The 23,269-nt window shown below is 35.7% G+C and overlaps 1 protein-coding gene across 1 annotated transcript in view; it reads right to left on the bottom strand.

Annotated features, from left to right (window-relative positions):
• The window catches only part of GBE1 (1,4-alpha-glucan branching enzyme 1), a 171,847-nt gene that overhangs the window by 25,005 nt on the left and 123,573 nt on the right, over window positions 1-23,269 (bottom strand). The window contains exons 13-14 of the mRNA XM_086482469.1: window positions 2,698-2,882; window positions 1,405-1,552 (exon numbers count right to left, since the gene is read on the bottom strand). Of these exons, the coding sequence (XP_086338595.1) occupies window positions 1,405-1,552; window positions 2,698-2,882 (333 nt within the window). The remainder of the gene's footprint in view (window positions 1-1,404; window positions 1,553-2,697; window positions 2,883-23,269) is intronic.

A 23,269-nucleotide genomic window follows, 5' to 3' on the forward strand; every position in this document is an offset into this window, starting at 1 on the left:
CAAAGAGTTTCAGAAGCCTAGGCATAGCTTAATCTCATCTTAGCTTTAAGTGCCAAGGAGTAGAATTTTTGTAACAATGTGTGCAGGGCATTTACACACTCAGAAAAACAATGCCTACATATTCAATTAATTTAGCACAAACCAGAAAATTAAGTTAGGAAAACAGCCTCATGTATAATTGTAATTAAATATAAGCCTGATGAAGATGTGCTATGGAAAAGAAAGTGATACATAAATTATTAAGAGTGAGATTTAAAAAAAAGAATTTCTTAGCATTTCCGATAATGGAACCTCTAGCATCTTTGAAAAAGAAAGGCAGAAAGGAAACAACAAAACGTGGATTGGATTCACTCACATCTATGTAAGTCTCAGAGCAAAAAATTCACACTAAATTTGTTACGTGTTGTAGTCCCTAACACTGAAGTTACACCTTTTCCATCTGCAGAACTCAAAGACTTTCACACAAGATGATGAAGTGCAGTAGCATCAACTTAAATGGGTGAATGTATGAAGCCTGTAACAGTCAAGTATTAGTACATCTCACAACACCAGGCTACAATTTTACTACTCCAATTTACTACCCCATTCTACCTTTGCCAGGAGTTCCAGCAGCAGCAGAGGTACCAGCAAAAAGCACTGAAGAAGGTGGGTTTGACTTGAGGTTTCTAAACCAGAATCCTTTTTAAGTTGCTGAGACCCTGCAGGTCAATTCAGCAGTGCTCAAAAGTTAGAGTAACATATCGAACTAAAGCAACTAAAATACGTCAGTAGTTTCCTGAAATTGATGATAAATAAAAAGAGTAGGCCAAAACTGGAACTGCAGTGCTGGAACTGACACATCAAGATTCACTAGACTGTGTGTCAAGGATCTTGAAACAAACTGAATTTGGCCAAATCAAATTCCTCTGGCAAGTTAGCATTAATTTTTTGAAACTGCCCTCAATGCTAAGATTTTTGGAAACAAATGCAAAACCAGCCAAGTCCATCCAGTCATAAAAGAGAAATTGTACAACCTTCCTGATGAAGATTTAAGCTAACGCATTTTCCTATGTGACTGCGTGCACAGCCTCATCCTACTGTGGTCACTTTCTGTAGTTTATTTAAGTAGTAGTAGTTACTTGCTTTTTCATGCCTCAACATAATTCCAATAAACAGGGCATCACAAGGAAACTTTTGACATACAGTCTTTAAATTGCAATTTTTACTTTTGGTTTCTACAAAATTTTCTCTTATGAAGGTGGCAAATTTCTAAATTATTTTTTAGCTGTTCACTAAGAATTAAATCAAGATTATACTGGTGACATGTAAGTGGTTTCTTACCTTTTAACTACAGTTTGCATTCATATTAGAAAACAGAAATAAAATTAGTTTTCAACGTCTACAGCTTTTCTGTATAAGCAAAACAGTAAAGAAAAGGATATTTTCCTGGAGTTTCAATACCCACTCTGTAGTCCACGTAACTTTGATACGGATGGAAGTTGAAAATAAAAATGAGACCTGCTCTCTCAAATGCTATGACCTTATTGGATTCATGCTTTTCACTCACATAGGCCTAGGAAAGAAAAAAAATAAAAATCCAGTGCTATATAATATTTCATTTCTAACTGAATTAACAAAAAAAAAGGAAGAAAAAAAAAAGGAAGAACCTGCTGCGTCTATACCTCATTTCAAGTAAAACAGTCAAAATTCAAGCAACAGACAAGGGCATTAACATGCAAACTGAAATTGTTTACCTATGTAACGTAATATAAAATTTTTGATTACTGAACTGTAGCTTACGTTTTATAAGGCAAAATTAAAGATGTAGAAGCATTTAGGTATACAGCACTTGAAATATCCTTGCTCAAAGATTGGTAACGTAGTCTTTTTACCACACCTTCCTTTAGCAAAATATGGATTCCTTTCATCAAACCAAATCTTTAGTCTACTTGTTATGGGGATCTGCATCACATCCACTGTTAATAATGTACATAATGAAGCACTGGATAAGTTTGTTTTTTGGTTTGTGTTTTTTTGTTTTGTTTTGTTTTTTTTTTTAAATATCTCTGAGAAATGGCTTTGATAAGCCACATTAAACTGCTACACATACCACCTTTTGTTCTATTTGCTAAAGTAATAAATAACAAGGTATCCATTTAAAAACAGAAAAATATTTGAAGTGGATTATGACTAGTATGAAATAATTAAACACTGAGAAATCGTAATAATTGAGTTGCTTTGATAAGAAGTACAGTGCAATATTTGGGTAAAAAAGGCAAATAGAGGAGAGATGGATCGAAGATCAGGAGACTATAACTTACATCATACACTACTGAAAGTGTTTTCTCAGTAACAGAGTAATTATTTATATAAACTAAATTGTTCTGACAATTTACATGTTCTCAGAGCAATCCCTGGATTGGATTACAGACAATTTTATAGTCTGCTTTATCCACTGTGCAGTTACTAAGTAAAAATAGCAAAAATAACAGGGAAAGAGCTTGCCATGAAGCTAAAAGGAGACTGTTTCAGATTTCTATTATCTGTGGAAGATATTTCAGTGACATGCTTTGACAACTTGAAATATATGGTGGGGCACTAAACAATGCATAACGAAGTGCTGTTTAAAATTTCTGCATGCAAATTTGATACTGTTGTTATTCTGAACATGTACCCAACTGGTGACTAAAAACTTATCATTTAGCATATACAGCTTACCGGGGGAGATGCAAGCCAGCCAAACCTTTCCTCCAATTTATTCATATCTCTATCAAATGTATTTAGGAATCTATAGCGAAGAAGATGATCCTCAGTAAGATTAAACTGTCTTCTTGCATAGTGGTAGCTCTCATTATTCCCTTTTCTGGGGAAGTCAAGCCATTCTGGATGTCCAAACTCATTACCTGTATTTAAAAATATTAAAGGTCTGTGAAATCACGTGCTAATAATACACTAAAACTGCAGAGGTAAAATACATTAAAGTGTATTACTTTTCTACAAATATTCCAAAGATTAATTCTCCATATATAAACTGGTCATTTTGTCATTAAAATGTCTCTCAGAACTTTCATGCTTGTTAACAGGTTTGTTTGGCCAATAAATCTATCGGAGCAAAATACCCATGGACTCCAGGAGAAGTATAAAGTGGTGAATGAATTCTAACCTGTATGTTATCATGCCACACTTAAAAATTTCTCATTCCCATCCCTTAAGAATGGTAACAGCTATTCAGTTAACCAGAACAGAAATTTTAGAGTCACTATGAAACCTAAAAACACCACTTTAAGAGTAGAAATCCATTGTTTTAGAGCACTTAACAGAAATCAGGACTACCATTTCTGTCTCTGTTAGGTGAATATCTCATTTTATCAATTAAACTTCACACAATCAAAAGACCAGTTGGATGCACTTTGACCACTTTTTTTTTTTTTTAAACTTTTAACCCTGGCTATAAATACTGTTATCACTGTTTCCAGTGGTATAAAAGTAACTATTAAAGAAACATGACTTGAATCATGGTTCCTCACTACCTAGAAAAAATTCAAAAAAGACATCCTAGTTCAAGTAGCAGCTGAGATTATAGAGTAAAGCACAATGCTTAATGATAATGCATTCAGCATTTGATATTGAAAACAAGTGACTTAAGGGGTGTGACAACTCGGGGATCTAAAAGACTGCATCAATTCAGCAATCTTGAAAGAGGAGCTCCTTTCCTAAACTTATCACTCAGTGTCATGTGCACCAGAGACAAGTTTCAGGCTAGCATGAAGCATGTTTGAGTGCCGGGTTCCTCTGTGGGCCCACTGGTTCAGGTCCGTTTGTGTGCTTGTAAACATCGTTGTATGTCAAATCTGTTTTCTCTAGCAGCAATGCTTCATAAGTTGGCTAGTCTCATCCTGATTATCTAGCCCACACAACTACTGAATAGACTTCACTATAAGACAAGGAATAGGTTTATTCAGGCTTAGATCACACTCCATTAAAAAAGAAGGAAAAAAGGTTGTAATTTTATCAAGAAAAAGCTTAGCTTCTCTTATGTAGAATCTATGAAGCAAATCTCAGCTGTCAAAGCTAAAGATTCGCAGCAACACCTCATTTGGGACTCGGTATTTTGAATGACTTTCACGTGTCCAAAGTTCTCTTGGTTTAGATACTGTCATTATTACAGTTAAGCCAAATCCGAATGAACTTAATGTTCTAACTCATGCTAAAACCTGCTGCCTAGCAGACTCTCAGTCATTTTGGACTACTCATTTTACACAGGATTAAAACGCGCTAAGTACCTTGAAAGTTAAACATGCATTTCAAAGCTTACAATAGTTGATTTGTCACAAACATTTCAGAGATTACACAGAACGCCTACTCACCATAAAACAGAGACAACAAGTAATGTACCTGGAAATATGCATAGGAAGTAATATGATCAAATTAAGAAGGTTTCTATTTTGAAAAAACAAAACAAAACGACGCCCCATGCTCCTAACATTTCTACAAGCAGTTACTACAGTTTTGTCAATAAACTAGAGTTTTCTGGGCAGACAAAGGGCAGGGATGCTGAGAGAAGACAGGCGTTGTTTCCTGGATGAATACCCTGCATGTGCAGCCACCATCTGCTGTCTTGCCCAGCCTGCGCTGCCTGGAAGGCCCGGAGGATACGGTCAGCAGTGACAGATATGAATTTAGATTTTCGAAGTGATTTTGGTGTATTTCCATGCTTCACAGGAACAAAGAAATGAATAGAGAACAAAAGACAAAGGCTGCATATACATTTAGGAGAATCCTTCACAGCGGTGTCTGTTTTATAAGCGAAGTGACAAGTTGTAAATTAAATTTCCTGTTCAAAAGCCAAACCACTAAATTTCACATTCAGCTCAAAACTAGAAACAAATATAAAATAATCAAAATCACAGCAGGACTTTGAAAATGACCTTGGAATAATGCTGGACTGAGCTCTTAAACTGTGCTAACAATACAGTACAGAAAATGAGGAAAGATATTGCTACAAAACAGACACTGTATCTAGCCAAATTCAATATTCTCTCAAGAGCTGGGCAAGGTATTACCTTCTTTCATGATCTGTGCACTATCGAAAAAAATAGACTACATGAGATAGCTCAGTTAAGATAGCAAAAAACATCAGAAAGTCAGAGATTATATCTATCTTGAAAAGATAGCCAAGGAAATTGTACCTATTTGTTCAGGAAAAACATAAAAACAGAGGAAATAAGCAATAGAAGGTAGCGAATAAATTAGACTAAACTAGTCCATCATTTCAATAGAGTATTTCACCATAAGTAGAGCAAATCTCCTTCATGTCTATACTATATACCAGCTCCCCCACATCCACTCACTTTGCCTATTTCCCCACCACAGTTGTTTGAATGCTGCATTTTGTTGCTTTTTTTTTTTTTTTTTTAAAGAACAGCAGAAGTGCAGAAAAATACAGAAGCAACGTTACTGTTCTAGCCATTACTAACGGTCATCAAGAAAAAAAAAAAGAAATTTCATGTGGTGCAGCAACTTGATAGAAGGCCGTATTACTTGCTAATGTCTGCAAAGCATGTTGAGGACCAAACACTGACTGCTCGCACTTTAAATGGGCACCTTCTGGATAACAAACTTCTGAGCTTTTTGGATGTGTTGCTTGATTTTAAAAGGGTCCCTTGATCTCTCTTTTGAGAAAGGAAAAAATGTAAGTTCATAAAGAATGACAGAACAAATTCAAGTAGGCATTTTTGGTTATGTTTGTAAGATGTGGGATAGGGAAAAGGAACTAATATTTGGACGCAAGCAGACCTTCCAGTGAACTTCAGAACGTGCTTTTGCACCTGAGATGCATTAAGACTATGTATTTTTGTTAAAAGATGCATATCTCGCTACTTCTTCCCCCCCCCCTTAATTGCTATTTTTTCCTAATTTCACTTTACAACAAATGAAGGGAGAGTCTAGGAAGAGAAGGTACAGGTAACTGACCAACACTTAATTCTAGAGATAACTAATGGTACCTGTGAAGCTTGCACTGCCATCTTCCCCATGTTCCACTTCCCATTTCTGACAAGAATCAGCAATATTCACTTCTTGATAACAGCACAGAAGTACTATTGGGATTTCTTTTCCTGTAATTAATTTGCTGTTTGATGTAAAGGTCCAAACTACAGACTGACAACAAGCCAGCTGCTACAAATGATGCAAATAAAGACAATGGAACTAATGTGTGGGAGGCAGAGAACAAAGCTGAAATTAACTGAAATTTTGATTAGAGAAACAAAACAAAGACAAATCATTGAAGTGCAATGCATACTAATTTGATCTGTGAATAAATTTAAGTTTGCTATTTCCTACATATTGTGCATATTGGACAACTTCACTATGTACCAAAAATCACAATTCCAGCAAATAAATTAACTTTCTATTACCATAATGAAAATCTACATCACATTTGTTTATTAGGCTAGAAATGCATTTACAACACAAAGTAGATATGCTGCTAATGATTACTTTGACGCTGCACCCCACAGGTCATTAAAGTTTTCTTGATCTCTCCTCTTTAGACATCTTTACTAGCAATTTTCTCTCAAAAAGAAGGCTTTGCTAAGTTCAGACCAAGCAGAACCAAAAGCATATTTAAAAGATGCAGCAGGCAGTGTCAAGAGATGCCTGTTAATTTTGTTTGTTTGTATTCTGAATTAAGTATGATATTAAATACTTTAAAAGCAGTTAAAGCAAGTTTATTTGATACATCAAAGGTAAGAGGTTTAATTAGGTGTATAAGGCTGAACAAGTTTTTAAACGATCTAAAATAGTATAAAAAGATCCTATTTAAAGCTGATGAGCTAGAGAATGGACGCATTGGGACACAATTTCAACAGTTTCACCTTAACATATTTCTGTCAAAGTAAGAGGAGTGACACCAATTTACACAAGCCAGATAATCAAGTCTTTCAGGAGTTGTAAATTATTTGAATTTAACTTCACTACCTTTGAGAACAACAATGACGATGCAACAATTTGCAGATTATAAAAAGAATCAACATAAATTAGAACGAGATAGTCTATGATCTATGATATTTATCATTATTTCAAAAAAATAAACATTTAAAACAGTTAATCCTCATTTTCCCTAGCTGTGACGCTCTTGGATATTAAGGAATTCTGATACTTTGCATTTACTCATGTCTGTACTGAATCTTCTTCAGCCCCTTAAGTAAACATCATACTACCAAAACCAAATAAGAAACTCTATACTGCTTTCAAATTATGAGAGAATGAGCTTCATTACAAGCATTCATTTAATCTTGTCATTCAACCAACAATATAACGAAGTGAAATTTCAAAAGGACTCTTGTTGAAACACTTGGGTTAGATGACTTGGAGACCTTTGTATTTTTTTAATCTCTCTTGCACTGATATTCAATGAAACATTGGTCCCCAAAAGACTAAGAAAAATCAATTCAAGCACACAATTATATTGTAATTCCTGCATAAAACACAGGCTAGAGAAAATACCACATACGAGGAAGTGGTAAAAAGAGAGGTATTGGTAAAGTCAGTTCTGTGAGAAAAGCACCTTTCGTTTTCTGAAAATATCAGATATTTTCTCCTTCCAAGCTGTGATAAGACAAAAATCAGGATAAACATCATATTTGTTTTGAAACTCAGATCTTCCGTATCTCCTAGGGGAGAAGGGATGGGATGCTTAAGCTTGCCTGTATTAAAGGATCAAAGAATGCATCTTCTCTGGCGCGATACAGTCATGAAAATAACACAAGCATGCCTCTAATGCATCAAAGACACAGGAAAGCATTGTCCTTAAAATGGTTACCCTAGATCACACCAGGGATACAGTACTCTATCCACAATAGCTGACTAGAACCGTCAGGCCAGCTACAGAATGAAATTCTGAGGAACTCCCGGGGATGTCTGACTTGTTGCTCCAAGAAGAAAACTTCCAGTTTATCTAGAAATGTAGTTTCTTGTTCTTCCACCAGAATAACACTGATTCTGATTCAAAAAGGTGCCTAGAAATAGGCGCCAAAGAATACAAGAAGCATTAAATGATTCTTCCTCTTAACACCCTCCACCAGCCTCCATTCATTTTCAGCACATGACAATGATTATTTTCTTCCTTTTTCCCCCCGCTCGTCTTACAGACTATACTTTACGTATTAAACCAACAGGGAAGCCTGTACTACGTTTTCACAGTCAGCATAGGTAGGTAGCACTCTCAAGTGTCCTACCTCTCATTTGAATGTCCAAGCTTTTAAATAGTGAACATTCTCCTACTGAGGCTTTACGTCTCCTCTGCCCTAAGAAAACCTGAACAAAACTATAATAGTGGTCCTCTCAATCATATGGATCAAACTGCAATACTAACTGCAATTTCTCCTACATTCTATGATTGTCAAAGCTCTGAAGAAAATTAGAAAAAAATTAAAATTGATCACATTAAAAAAACCCTTCAAGATAACCTGAAATAAATTTTCAGAATGTTATCCTTAGGTATATGAACCACAGCTTTTTGCTTTTTGATAACTACTGGTAGTTGTGAAGCTTTCTGTATAGGACAGTTTCATAAAGTAAGATTTGTGTGTTGGGGAATATCACGTCTGGCAAAACCTTAATTAGGACACTATATTCTTCATCTCTTCTTTTGAGACCTTTATATTAAAGAAAACAAAACAGGGTCACAAAGAAACTGTTTATGGATTCAAAGAGTTTGAGATCACAGCTGGGTATAGGAGACTTGTTCGTCATGATCCTGGAGATTCTGCAGGTGACCCTCCTCCCTTCACTGATCTGTCTACAACTGGTTTGAATAAAACTCAAAACGTTTCAAGAACTCTGAAAATTGATTTCTATTCTTACTTCCTAAGAAATGAAAATGTAGATTTTTACATCAGAAAGAAAAATGTACAGCGTAAAAAAAAATTTACAAATCCATGAAAACTGTGTTAATATAAACACATTATTCATGACAAAAGCTTTTGCAACAGAAAGTTGTACAACATTGCTCAGCAGGACAAAGTTAACTTTAGAAGCTATATTTACCACTATCTCACTACTTTTTATACTTCTATAAAAAGGACACTTGCTGGTTACTGACCTTTTCTCCTCCAAAAGAGATACCCTTGTTGCGTACATCATTTATAATAAATGCCTTTTGTCAAAACAAACAGATCAACTTCATTATTCCCTCAGTCATTAAGACAAACAAGCACAGGTTGATACAAACATATCATCCAGGAAAGCAAATATTCTGATAGCATAGACTTTGTTTGAACTCAAGAGGCTTAATAATTTGCTATTTCTTTTTTATAGAAGCTGATAAATGCTTACTGAGTCTGTGCTCTTGCAAGATACTGTACTAATTTTATACTACTGTTAAAAGGTCCAGTAGCCTGATTTGCCTATTTTAATATACCAGCCATTTCAAATCACATCATGCTATTGTTTGGTACACAGGTGTCAAGCCCAGATAAATACAGTTAATCTTTACCTGACTAGATGTCATGTTTTTCCTCTCTATCAGATCTCTTTTTTTTTTTTAAACCTGTACTGCAACTTGCAATATTTAACTAGCTTTTTTTATATTATAAAATAGTTAGCTGATCACAGCACTTTCAAATTTCAGTGGTAAGTATTTCTAAAACAGTCTCTTCAAATCATATTTATTGTAGCCTATTCCTAACACATCCTATTTAGCAAATAAGGGAGAAACAGACATCCTATTAAACTACATTTCTCCCAATCAGTTATAGTACATTATTCTCTCTTGTATATTTTAATTTTAAACTGGAAAAAGATATTTTTTTAAAAAAATCAATTTAATTCAAGAGGAAAATACTACTGTAATGTAAAAGAGAAACCAAAGAAATAAACTCCCACCCCAAACTTCTGTGAAAAACGTTTTACTTCACCTTTGTTAGATTCACATTCTATTAAAATGATACAGTTGACACCACAGTTCCCTTGCGTATTTCCAAGGGCTGTGTCTGGCTTATCTAAGAAGCTCTTTTGGGAAGAATGACTGTAATTTAAAGCACTGCAGGAACAGGTTAAGATCTCTGTGCTTGCTCATATACCTGCATAGAACAGAGCAGAAATACCTTTAGCTTCTGTAACAATACATTCCCTCACAGTTCCCATTTCAACAACATACCTTAAACAGCTCTAAGACAGCTGGTGCATTCTCACATACTGTATCCTAAGAGAAGCTACCTTGGTTACTCAAAGCTCTTGCTGTCTCACATTTCAGGTTAGATTTTGGTAACATTTAAGCACAGTTCTGCCCCCTGCTCAAAAAATGTTTAAAATTAAATAGAACTTTCTGGGTTGAGGTATACCAATAATTACTTGCTTCTCTCCCATTCCCCCTTCCTATCAAGGTTGGCCTGTCTTCACGCATTTCTTACTGATGTTAAAAAGTTGGGAGTTATCGTACTGTACAATTTTACAATGTTGATAAAACACTTCCAAGTTCTTAAAGGAGACAATTTCCCAATTGTTCTAACAATACTAAATAGCATTGTTCAGCCCTCGTATTTCAAACCTACACCCCCCTTTTGTCAGATCAATTACAGAAAAAAAAATCCAAAACCCAAGTAACAATAATAAAACAAGCAATTCTGCTCAGAAGCACCAACTCTGTATACCTGTATTAGGGAAAAGGAGATGGCTAAGGAGCTTGCTTACATAGAAGAGTAGCCAGGCATAGGCATAGTGTGGACAGACCACGACATTGCTTAGTAGGATTTACTTTACTTTTCAACAGAAGCAGAGTGTACAATGGTTATGCCAGCATGTTTCTATTTAGTAGAACTGTATTGACACAGTAAACATTTATCTAGAATAAATAATTCTTCATTACTTATTTGTACTGTTCCATCAAAGAGTATTCAATGAAATATTAGTCATGTCACTGATAATAGTACTCAGTTCTTAGAGGCAGATTAATGTTTTCCTTTGAACGCTTTAGTGGACAGAGCTCAAGAGTTTCTGCACTTCATAGTACTGGACAAGAAAAGAGTACCATGAGAAGTTATGAGACTAGAAGAGACCCTGACAGGATGGTTATTTTACTACTCTACTGTTAGAAACTTTCAGTCCTGAAAGTCTACACTTCAGCACCCCTCCCCCAGTGCGGAATAACATAGTTCAGACTTAAAATTTACTCCACACTGTCATACAGTATTTAAAAAACTGAGTAACAACGTAAACTATTTGTGTTGCCGTTACACTGGAACAGTTTCCATTTTGCTGTCTCCTATTAGCTGCATCTTGGTAAAAACAAGCGACTGCCTTGGATACTGTGACATTGTCACTACGCACTATGTGTACATGCACAGTATGTATTATTTAGTTAACCACTTCCAAAAGCTCAATACAATATTTAGGAACAGAAATACTGCACAACACATTGCAAAGGTTAAAAGAAGAACAACAAAACCAAAACCCAACAAAAACATACAAAACCTACCACAAGAAACTTTTGTGGACAGATGTGGTCAAAGAAGTTCTAGCTAAATCTTTCAGTGCGGCATACTGCTGGGTACTGACTGCTACCACAACTGACAGGTTAGTGGGCTTAAAAAGTGAATCAAGGACAAGACTGGAACAGGAAGAGGTCACACAAAGATGTCAACCCTTTTGTCATAATATATTCAATAAATAGCAGTTTTCTTACTGGTGTCAGTAAGTCCAGAATTTCATCCTCTAATTTTGAAAGAGTATATAAAGGATTATGTTAGTGAAAGAGAAAGAAAATGCAAACCGAAGAAAGAGATCACTTGAACAGCATTTGATACATAAGAAAGAAAGCTTTTCATAAGACTCAAATCAAAAATGAAAGTTCTGTAATATTCTGTTCTTGCTACAGAAACAAATCTAGTTAGGTAATGATGCATTTGTTAACAGGACAAAATAAGAAAATTTGAAATTAAAGTTTGGACCAATTCAAAACCAGCTCAAATTAAAAGAAAATATATATATAAAAAAATACCAGCTTGCCTTTGGAGTCTGGGAATTCATTAATTACACTACAGGGAGGACTACAGTAGATGTCAAAACTGGCAAGCAACAAAGATGGCTGGGAACACAACTTTGTGCAAGACTGCTCAGTGTCAGATATTTTTGCCAACTTTTCCATACTAGCTGAATCTAAAAGGGATTGTTAAATTTCTCATTTATTTGAAATAGAAAACTTTTTAAACACCCTAAGTGGCTGATGTCAGGACTCTCAAATATATAAATACTAATGAGGTGACATTCAGATACCAACAGAGAAACCTTCAACTTTTGAAATGTTATAACACTTCCAAAGAAAGTAAAGCCTTGTACTTTCATTAACAAATACTAACACAGCACTATGTCTTCACACAGCTCTATACAAATATTCCAAGCAAATAAACATAAAGGAAAATACATGAGTCTTGTTCCAAGGAACTGGCAACTTACCATTTGGTGGTGACAGGGAAAAAAAAAAAAAAAAGGCATTTTGTGAAAGGAGGAGCATAATACAGATTATACAGATTATAAAAGGAAAAAAAAAAGCAGACAGCACAGTCTAAAGTAAAAGTCAATAGACAAAACAGAGTAAGGTGGATTGCAAGATGCCTTGCAGGTTGTGGAAAAATCATTTGACATGAGGATGGAGTAGTGAAAAACAAATGTTTAAATTAAACTGTCTTATCTAGGGTGGGGAAAAGACAGGGAAGTAACTGGGTATACTTGCATAAGGGAGAAGTCATATCCAAAAAGACATTTAGTACTTTTCATTGTAAGGTTAATTTTTTTTATTGCATACGCACAGACATCTCCCTTGTCCCTAGCAGCCTGATTGCAGATGGCCTAGTCATGCAATCCTCAGACAGGCAGAAACGACACACAAAGAACATCTTCAGACACTACTCAAATGCACACAGAGTTGACCTGCAACCGGCATGTCATCTGTTCGGGATATTGGCTCCTTTCTTTTATATACATCATTACATGCACTACAAACATTTATATCTGCATAACATACAATTCATATGCCTAATTGATGCAACAAGGAAACAAAAAGGCAGATAAGGGACTGATGGGGGAACTCATTCCACTGTCCACAAATCAGGCTGGTCATCCTTATGACAAAAATAATATCAAGTCTTGCTTTCTTGAAACAGTACAAATCAGCCATCAGAGAATACTTCTGGTTGCAGCTCTGAACCTCTTCTTACCTAATGTCCTGAAAGTAGTACATTCCCGAGATTCCTCCTAGAATCACATATCACTGCTTTGAGCCTACATTAAAGCTCCCTTCTGCCAGCTGCCTCCTGCCCTTCCCCTAACGCTGGCTCAACCCTGTCATGCTGAGAAGATATTTAACAACTTCCTAAAAGACATTTCTTTTAAAGAGTATCTTCTCAAGACCTTCATAATTTTAAATATCTCTCATTTGCCATTGCTTTCAGCGGACCTGGGCACTTACCAAGGGATTTTAAAAAACACAATTATGTGGTTGTTCTAAGAGTCTTTGAAAGGGCACAGCATGATACTGCTAGCTAAACAACCTTTTCCTCAAAGAGGTGGAAAACACCAAAGAGCCAGTAGAGCGCTGATGCAAGTAGAACCTGTGCACTGTGGCACAGTTCTTGAAGAGTCCAGAGACTTACCTCTGATGTGCTCAGTCTCAAGGCTGTGACTGCCAATATTAGATTCCTTTCATATAAAAACCAACCAAAAATATTTCTAAGGTCACACAACAGATATGTTTCAATGTAATTAAGGAAATGGAGCTATTTGTATTCTGAGTGTTACATACTTTGTGAATTTTGAAGGTACAAGCAGTATTCTGTTTGCAGGACTTGGCATTGTTTCAAAGCAACCTATTTCTGTAATATCTCGCTACTATGAGTACACAAATACCCAAATATATATAAACATTATATATAAAAAATATATAATATAAATTATATAAAAATGTAATCCAATGGTCTGTTTCTAAAGGCAATTCTACACAACAGCTGAAATCTTAGGTATAACTAATATCTAACTCAAGCCATATTTTAGACATGCAAGGATATTTGCTTAAGAATTAGCTGGAATAAACAAAAAAAAGGCAAAATCAAGCAGAAAACCAGGCACAGAGCTAGGTCTATTGCATGCGAGCTAGTCCTACTCTGGAACATTTCCAATTTGTAACATCCTCCCTATAGAAGGCTCCACTGCAATGGTGACCACACTAGCCATGCATCTTCCAGCGGTACACTCATCAACATTTTGTATGTGCTACCTGCCTACTTGCCCCTCAAGATCTTAGTGAAAATACATGTGAGATAGTAGTGCATACTGGTAGATTATCGTTGTTTTCAAACGTATGTTTCCTAGATTTATATGAGGGTAGCCAGGCTGAAAACACGGCCTGCACTTCAAACACAAGGTAGCAGTGTTGTGACAGCCCTTACTTCAGGGAGTGTATTTTTGTATTCTGATTGCATTTCATTGCTATCTATTCCTACAAAGACCTGCTTCACTTATAAAGTTACCCTGGAGTCAGAGAATCCTGTTTGTAAGCAGCTGGTCTTTCAGACCCATATCATATGACATGTCCTAGCCCTACACTCTGCTCTGAGATACTGAACAAGCAAGAAAGTTGTGCAGAGCTCCTAAAGACAGAGCAAGAGAGAAATCTGATGTATTTGTGACAGATGCTAGCACATCTCATCACGGCATGCTGACTGGCATATGAACTTTCTGTGCTTAAATAGCTCAGGTTTACAGTCCATCTCAGTTTTCATGAAGGTATAATTAACTGCATTGCTGTGAGTGAATGCAACCCTTGTATTAGGTCTGGATATAGTTTAGTCTCTGGGAAGTTGTAAAGCTCAGAGGCCTTCTCTGAGTCCTTGGACCCAAAACAAAAAAATCTGTGTATTTTTAAAAAATTTTTAATTTAAAAAATTAAAACCCAGAAACCAGCATGGAAAGTAAATGTCAATATCCTAACCTCAAAATAAGTTTATAGAAATAAAAGGAGTACAAAATTTGATGTAAACTTCTAACACTCATGCAGAAAAACTTAATGTTTGCAGAGAATTTCACCAAACTGAAGTGTGAAAAAACAGTAAAATTATTCCAAAATAATCCATATATCACATTTGATAAGAAACTTTTTACATTAAAATCCTTGCAAGTTCCTATCTCAGCAATTAAACATTATGGCAACATACGTCAAAGAAGTTTTTGAACATAATCACATCTTCCAATTACATCCTGTTTAGAAAATACAGATCAGTAAGATATACACGTATTTTCAAAGTGTTCATTTAAGTGTCTTAATTATTAAGGAATTTGACAACATCACTCCAATATAATGCATGTAGTGCTTGGCTAGTAAATTCAAACCTATTGTTAAGAAGAAAGGCAAACATTATGTCCCAGAACTACATATTAGCAATGTTTCAGAATACAGACAGCCTTTCAAAATGACAACAAGTTGCAAGCATTTTAAAGTAAGGTTTCTTTTACAGAGTTCTCTCAAAATAATTTGTTTCAAGAAATAGACTTGCCTCAGTGAGCTGATAAAAAAAGCATAACCCTGGCAAAATCCAGCATTCCTGCTGTTCAGCATAGTATATTTTCTTTCTACCACTACTCCAATTCCACTACTTAGCAGGACAACATTTAAATTTTTATTGTACTTCTACCTCGCAGCAAAGGAATGTAAGAGGCTGATGCTAAATAATCACGCACTGAGGATTTAAGGTTAGATCAGGTTTGTTCGTTGTTGTTTGGGTTTTTCAGTTTGTTGTTTTTCTGGGTTTTTTTGTGGTGGGTTTTTTTTTTTTTATATACACAGCAGACGAAAATAAAAGCCAACTACTGACACTGAAAAAGACTGGACAACTATCCCCTTTGCTTCAGGGCTACTGCTGTGGTATGAAATATTAGCCATCTGTAAAATTCAAACATGCTGGGGAAAATATAACAAAATCCACATTCTGAGAGCCATACGCTTTACTAATAGTTTAAAACAATCCTGAGACAGGATGTATCAGTTAACCAATCTGCTCTCCTATACAGTTATTAAAGTAAATGTGATACATGAGATAAGAAGATTCATGAAAAGAATTGTAGGTGTAGACGCAGGACTCCTAGTGTGGGCAACAAGTAAAACCAAATGCCTCATATTGCCACTTTCAAATGCTCATGCTAAATCGTTTTCAGACAGCAATACATGAGCTGTAAGGGGTAAAAGGGCCCAACATATATCCCAGATACACATGCTTGAGTTTACCAGTTGACAGCTAGTTTGTGACACTGAAGTTATTTAACGCAACAGCAGAGGTTGAAGAAAGAAGAAAGTAAAGTGTGAATCACGCCCAGCAGAAACTGGAAAACCATGTTTATAAAAAAGCCAAGATGCTGCATCAGGAGTGGTAGAGGCCCTTGCTGAATTTAGGTCTAGCCAAGATTGGACTACCCTGCTGGTCACAGGGACTGAGAGGCAAAAATCCAGCTGAAGCCCTGAGCTGGCAGCCACTGCCTCCTGCAGCTTTAAGATACTACTTATCAGCTGCCTCATGCTGCCTTGCAGGGAGGTAACTCCACACTAGTCCAGCCTAACCCACTTGGACTGCCTGCAGCAATCAGCAGAAATAGCTGCGATTCCTCCAAGCATGGCTGTTGATCCACAAAACTGCAACATGCCATTGAGAAAGGAGTGATGTTGCTCTCCTTCGTAGCCCATAGTCCCACTTCAAGTACCCAACAGGAGAGTAACTCTGCGTAAGATATCTTGGGAAAGCGTGATGAGATCTATGTCCAGCTGCTAACACAAATGTTGGTTCAATGCTCTCTAGATCTATTTAAAGACAATGCAAACCCACCAACCCTAAACCAGAAGACGTCACAGTCTTATGCATTACTTTTCTGGCATTTCCACTCACACTAACGGTGTTTCATTCAGTATGATTTACTGTGGTTTTAGGAGGAATTTTTATCTAATAGCTCAAGTTAAATTACGTCGTTATTCGAAAAACAGTAGTTCAGATAGGGATTCTCATTAATCAGACAACAGATTTAAGCGGTTAAAGAAGAATGACATCAACTGAAGCCAAAACTAACTGACTACGCTAGGAAAATACAAGCCTGCCAAAAGCTGCTTTTGGAAGCCATGAGCAACCTGAGGAGGAAAGGGAAGCCTCAAGAGTTTCAAATTCTCGTTTGCACTATGCCAAATTAAAAAGTACATTTACATTCTGATTCACTTTCCTTCTACTTACTAGTAAATAAACAGATGAAAACAGTACTATACAGTTTAAATTCTATCAAGTGGAAATAATTCCCTGATTTTTCATCTCACAAAAACTGGACTTTTCATCTTAATTTGGAAAGAAAACTAGCTTTGAAATATACTGATACTCCAAATAACAAAACTGCTGCTTTGCAGAGTATGTTTCAAAAGCAGTATTCTTAGTGGTTCATAAATATTTATGTTGGTATAAACATAATTAGTGTATCAGAAGAATATCCCCCATCAATTTACCTATTTTGTGTATTCATTGTTTCAGAGTCTTTTTTCCTCCCTTTCAACTTGTTCTTTTTTATCTTTAGGGGTTTTTTTTGTTTTGTTTTATGGGGAAATTATTTTTTTTAAAGGTACTCCTACAGAAGAAAAGAAAGAAGGTGACTGGTTTATTTAAGACTCTAACCAGACACTTGAAAGCAATTTCTCTAAGTGATGTTTATTAGTTTTAGCGTATTTCCAAAGTGCTAGCATAATAATTGTACGGTGACAGCATAATATGTTGCAAGATCTCTCTGCTCATTACAGTAAATCATAACCACGACGCCTAAGGCAAGACTATTTGTATTGTTTGGTCTTTTTGGTTTTGCTTTTTTTGTGGTGGTGGCTTTTTGCTATGTGGAAATGGATACTGAAGCTTACAAGATGGATTTTTTTTTTTTTTTTTTTCCTCCAGAAAGAACAGAGATCAGCAAGTCGGGGTCTCTGGTACTTTGCAATGCTATAAAAAGGGCAGGTTTTAAGAAGAGTCACATCTCCCTAATGATTGACTGAACTACTTATGACTATCAGTCAGTATACTGAACTAAGAAGTTGACTGTTCAGTCATGGAACAGAAAAGATATGTTTCAAATTGAAATGCCTTGCCTGTCTGTAAATGAGACCTACTGATGAAAGTGCAGAAAAGGTATGTATTAATGAGCAAAAACCTCTGATGATGTAATTACGACCTCTTCAAGGCAGCAATTGCCCTGGTGTTCTCTCTTGCTCTCACTGGAATAGGGACCAAGTCTCACACAGTTTTGAGTTATTCTGAACTTTTTGCAAGATATAATGCATCTGTCAGATGGAGGGTGACTACACCTGCATGATGTTAAAAAATCAGAATTAATTTAAAATCATTGAGATGAGCTGCTTCCACAGAATACTTGGAACGCTCACTATATCAGCTCTTAAAATTTAGCATAGATTTGCAATTGCTTAGTGTGGACGTTATGCATACAAATGTTTTATACGGATGGAAGCATTACAAAATTTGATTTTAAAGCATCTTAAACCTGATCCTTGAACCTTTTTAATTCACATCTCAGAGTATTGAAAAAAAAAAAAAAACACCCCCAAAAAAACCCCTCAAAAAAAAACCAAAAAAGGGAAAGCTATAAATATAATAGCAACACAATGTTTGCATATTATTAAAATACTTTTATGACTGTTTACAACACCAGAACAGCATAAAGAAAGGCTGTAATTAAGAATCTATCTCTGAAGAGCATTACCTTCTAATACTAATCTACAATTAATTACATCAGACACTGAGAACTTCTGATGCCATGCTTTTAGACTGTGAACTAAAACTCCCAAACCGAATGGTTTTGCACAGCGTAGGCTTAGTAACTCTATGAAGCAGGTCCCTGTTTGAGTAACTGAGGATGGTGCTGTCTGTGTGGGTGTGCATGTGGAGATTGCAACTAATGTGTAGGCTTGGGCAGACTGTTACAAGTATCCTGATGAACAGACAGGCTGGATTTACAAGTGTAATTTAAAGACAGTCTTGACTCACTTGCACATAAAACCAGTGTCAACACAAATGAGAAATGGTTGAAAGTTTATATTTATATTCATATATACACACACACATATATATATAGGAAAAGAGAAAACAGAGAAAAGGAGGAAAACCATTTATCAGGTTTAGATAAGCCCATCAGGCAATTGCCCAGCAGGCAATAGCTTTGGAAGCTGAAGCAAAACGTTGCTCCTCAGATAAAAAGAGGACTTAGAGAATTGGTACTAATGGTACCTTTGCTACAAGTAGCAAGTGATTTATAAAATACCCTCCAAAATCTGTAAGATTAGAGAAAAATTGTCCGGTGAGGCCTGCACTATATTTTTTGTTTCCATGTGGGAGATAGGCAAGAAAATTTAGTATCTTGCAATATGGAGAGAACAGGCTTAAAACAAGACGTTTGTCAAAATTTAAAACATAATAGGGAAACAAACTAGACCATAACAATGTTACCACGTTCTTTGAAAAATCAGTTGTAACAGAAAATGCCCTCTCTGCATGTTTAGTTGATCTTTCATATTCTTCTCCCCTTGTACTTCTGAATAGGGCATGCCTCAAAGGAACAGCTTTAAAAGACATCAGAAAATCCACAAGATGCCCTGGCTTAAGGGGCATTATTCCACTCCCCTTCCTTCAGGTAATCATTCTCACTACAGACCAAAAGACTAGACAAGATTTTTGGCCATGTGCCCCCCAATAATATGCCTTTTTACAAAGAACTTTTAAGAGGTACTCAAGAGTGTCATCACACAGAGCTTCTGTCAATTTTGTATTTCACCTACCAATTTTCATGTTTTAGTATAGAAAATTGTTCAGATAACCAGGAAATCCAAGATCCAAGACCCACTAATGCACTCCAATACTTCTTGATGATTGGCATATTACTGAAGTAACTCCAGATACGTATCAGCCCATATATTAAGAACGCTAGTATGAGGTATGTACATGAGTCAAGCAGCATGGGCTTACCAACAGAAGCAGAGGATACCTGCTACACTTCAAACTACTGGTGATGGTTCTTGGTTGTGGGTTTTGGGGTTTTTTTTTTTTATGTAGAAAAACCTCAGAAGAGCTAAAAAAGCCTAAGAACTTTCTACAAACAACTTGAATTCACTACATCACTTCATGCCACCAGCTTTCATGAAGGAAGACACTATTCAGTACATTATTCCTCACCCAAAGCCAACAGGAAAGTGGAAGCTATGGAAGCTACGTATTTTGGTATCTCTAGCTGCATTTATATTGACAGGAAGATGATCTCAGAGTATATATAGTTAGTTTAGGGACTGAGACACCAAGAGTGAACAAAGTGACCTGCCTGAAACGACTGGCATATACATGAGAGAACAGAAAATTATGGTGGTTTACAACTTCAGTTTACTTCTTGGATTTGAGAAAAGATCAAATAGAATTTTGTAATATTAAAAAGAATTATAACCAACTCCATCTGGGGGCTTCACTGGAAAACGAAAAAGTGCTCTTTCTTATTGTCCTGGTGGCAAAGGTGGGAGAAAAATTGCATTTTGGACGGTGTGTCCTTGTGGCAACTGCGGAACAGACGACACTATGAACAAGTGCATTTACAGATGCTGACTTCTGTCTAAAGTCATTCCCATAAGGAAGGTATCACGAGGCCAGATTGGTTATCTATCTTAATATTCATGGGGTTTTTTCAAACAACTTTGTTCAAAGGAAGTTAGGAAACAAGTAAATAGTTGTAAATGAATGGTCTAGCACTGTGAACCTATGAGATTCAGTTTCCAAGAAACAGAGATTTGCCGCGAGCTATTCCTTCTCTCCATTCCATTACAGCGTGCCTCTTTATTTGCAGATTATAGCTATCTCTTCTGGTTTTGAAATTCAACAATTTGCTATATACAGATGCAAACATGACAGTATTCATCTTATACTTGAAACACATTTAAATTAGCCCTAAGTCCTGAATCAGCTGAAGGCATAACAAAGCTGGGAGCCTTTCAAGACATAACTAATCATTTTACATTTTCCTTGTGACATCAAGTTAATAGATACAAAATAAATTTACCCTGATAAATGAGAATCGGAGTAAATTATTTCTAGATTACACTATGGCTGCTTAAAACATGATAAAATTTTAACTTGTTTTTCAGGTTTTGAAACAAACACATCTGAACTAGCTGTATAAAATAAGCAATCTCATTAAAGTAGCCACCTCCAACTTTTTTCCTTAAGCAATTTTTTACTAAAGAACATTTTAACATGCACTGCTCCTTTCCGTACCCCAAAGTTTCATGTAACTGCTAGAATGTATTTAAAATGAGTGTATTATTTTATTTTTAAATATTATTTCAAAAAATAGCATTCCATTTCACTGAAATACATATGCAAAGTACTATACTTCATGCTGCCACTGCACTGTACACAAAGAAGTGATACAGCTTTCTTAGGGCCCAAGCTGAAAAAGTACTCTAACCATATGAGGAGGCACATAATGCTTTTTGCACCTTTAAGACAAAGCTTCTTTGTCAAAGGAAAAAGTAAACTTTGATTTCAGGAAAAAAAAAAAGCCTGTTTCAACATCAGAAAAGCATTGTGTTACAACTGTTTGAGGAAAGTCAAATACATACAAACAGTAAGATAATTCCTCTTCTCCCCCTGCAGCAATGCTGTATGGAAATTCAAAGTGACAAATGCAAAACACAGAACAGATACAAGAAACTATTAGACACTACTTGCAAAAGAAATTTTTGTATTGGACATATGAAGTATGTCTCAGTAATGATTTTTCATTCCTTTGATTTTAAAAAAAAACAAACTTGCTGAAGTGATAAATGCTTTACATGGATCTTCTCTAAAAAAAGGAAAACAATCCTTTGAAATAAGTAAAATTACACCTTTATCTGCAAAAAATTATTTGCTAATGTCATTACTCATTCTCTTTTGTTCCATTTCATTCTTTTACACAGCCACACTATGCTGGTAGCTTATTTCACTACTTGTTTTCTTATTTAGATCTTAATGGGAACATTTTACTGCCAGAAAACTACATATCCTTTGAAAACCCGATACTGCATGGTAACAGTGGGAGGGAGGAACAGACGGGGCTGTAACATGAGACTAGTAAAAACTTTTTATGTTCCTGAATCTAGCCTCTCGGTATCTTGGATACAGCACATATCATCCCTGTATAAACTCAGAGATGGAAAAAAAAATAATAATTAAAAAAAAAAATCTTCTTACAGAAAGAAAGATATGCTACAATTTCTAAACCAAATACTCATTACTGCTTTCTACAGGCTTTTCTCAATAAATATTCCCTGTAGAAATACTTCTAGCACAAGTATTTCTGTATTTACAGGTAAGCACTGAGGAGTAGAACATAAGTCCTTCAGTCACACAGCATACCATTTTCTGTCACTTGCTCAAGAGTGTCCGGTCTCTATTTTCAACATATTCATACAACAGAAAACATCACGAATCAAAAAACTACCAAGAGAACAGAACATGTGGACAGCTCTTTTATTAAGATAAATTTTATTTATTTCTACTGGCCTCTTCCTGTATTTAAGTTTTCAGAGACAAGCAATGATTTTAGTCCTGTATTCTTATGTGCAATGTATAAACCAAACAACAGCCTTCCACGTAAGAAACAAAAAATTAAAGATACAGTCTTTCTGATCTACAAATATAAGTGCAACTAGTAAATATGAAGAGAATTTCAAAATTTTTCTAAGACTTCAGCTATGTCTAGGTTAAACTCTAGAAAATTAAGACTATTTTAAATTAAGAGACCCCCTACTTAATTTTCTTTCCATTTTCCTTCCTGTGAGTAGGGAGGCAAGATAACAATAAATAGCTTACTATATTTCTAAGACCAGTTACAGACAGCACTATAACAAGAGTATAGCATTATTGATTCCCCCCCAACAAATTTCACATATTGGAGAAGTCTGCACAAGTAAGGCAAGTTCTCTTTACATCTACTGAAATGAACATGCCAAATTTCTGGCATACTTATGGGCTTTGAATAGTCATATTGTATTTGGCATAAAAAGGCATAGCACAGCTAATAGCATAGATTCTAATATTTAGGATTAAACTGGGGGGGAAAGGTAGTAGGAACCTTCATGTCAAAATGAGAAATAAAATGGAACTTACAACAAAAGCACATCAGCCGAGGAGATTGGTCTGGCTAAACTTCTAATTTCTCCCAAATAGCACCTCCATTACTTTGTTCTAGA

The sequence above is a fragment of the Leptosomus discolor genome, chromosome 1 (assembly GCF_034619465.1).
Source record: "Leptosomus discolor isolate bLepDis1 chromosome 1, bLepDis1.hap2, whole genome shotgun sequence".
Lineage (NCBI taxonomy): Eukaryota > Metazoa > Chordata > Aves > Leptosomiformes > Leptosomidae > Leptosomus > Leptosomus discolor.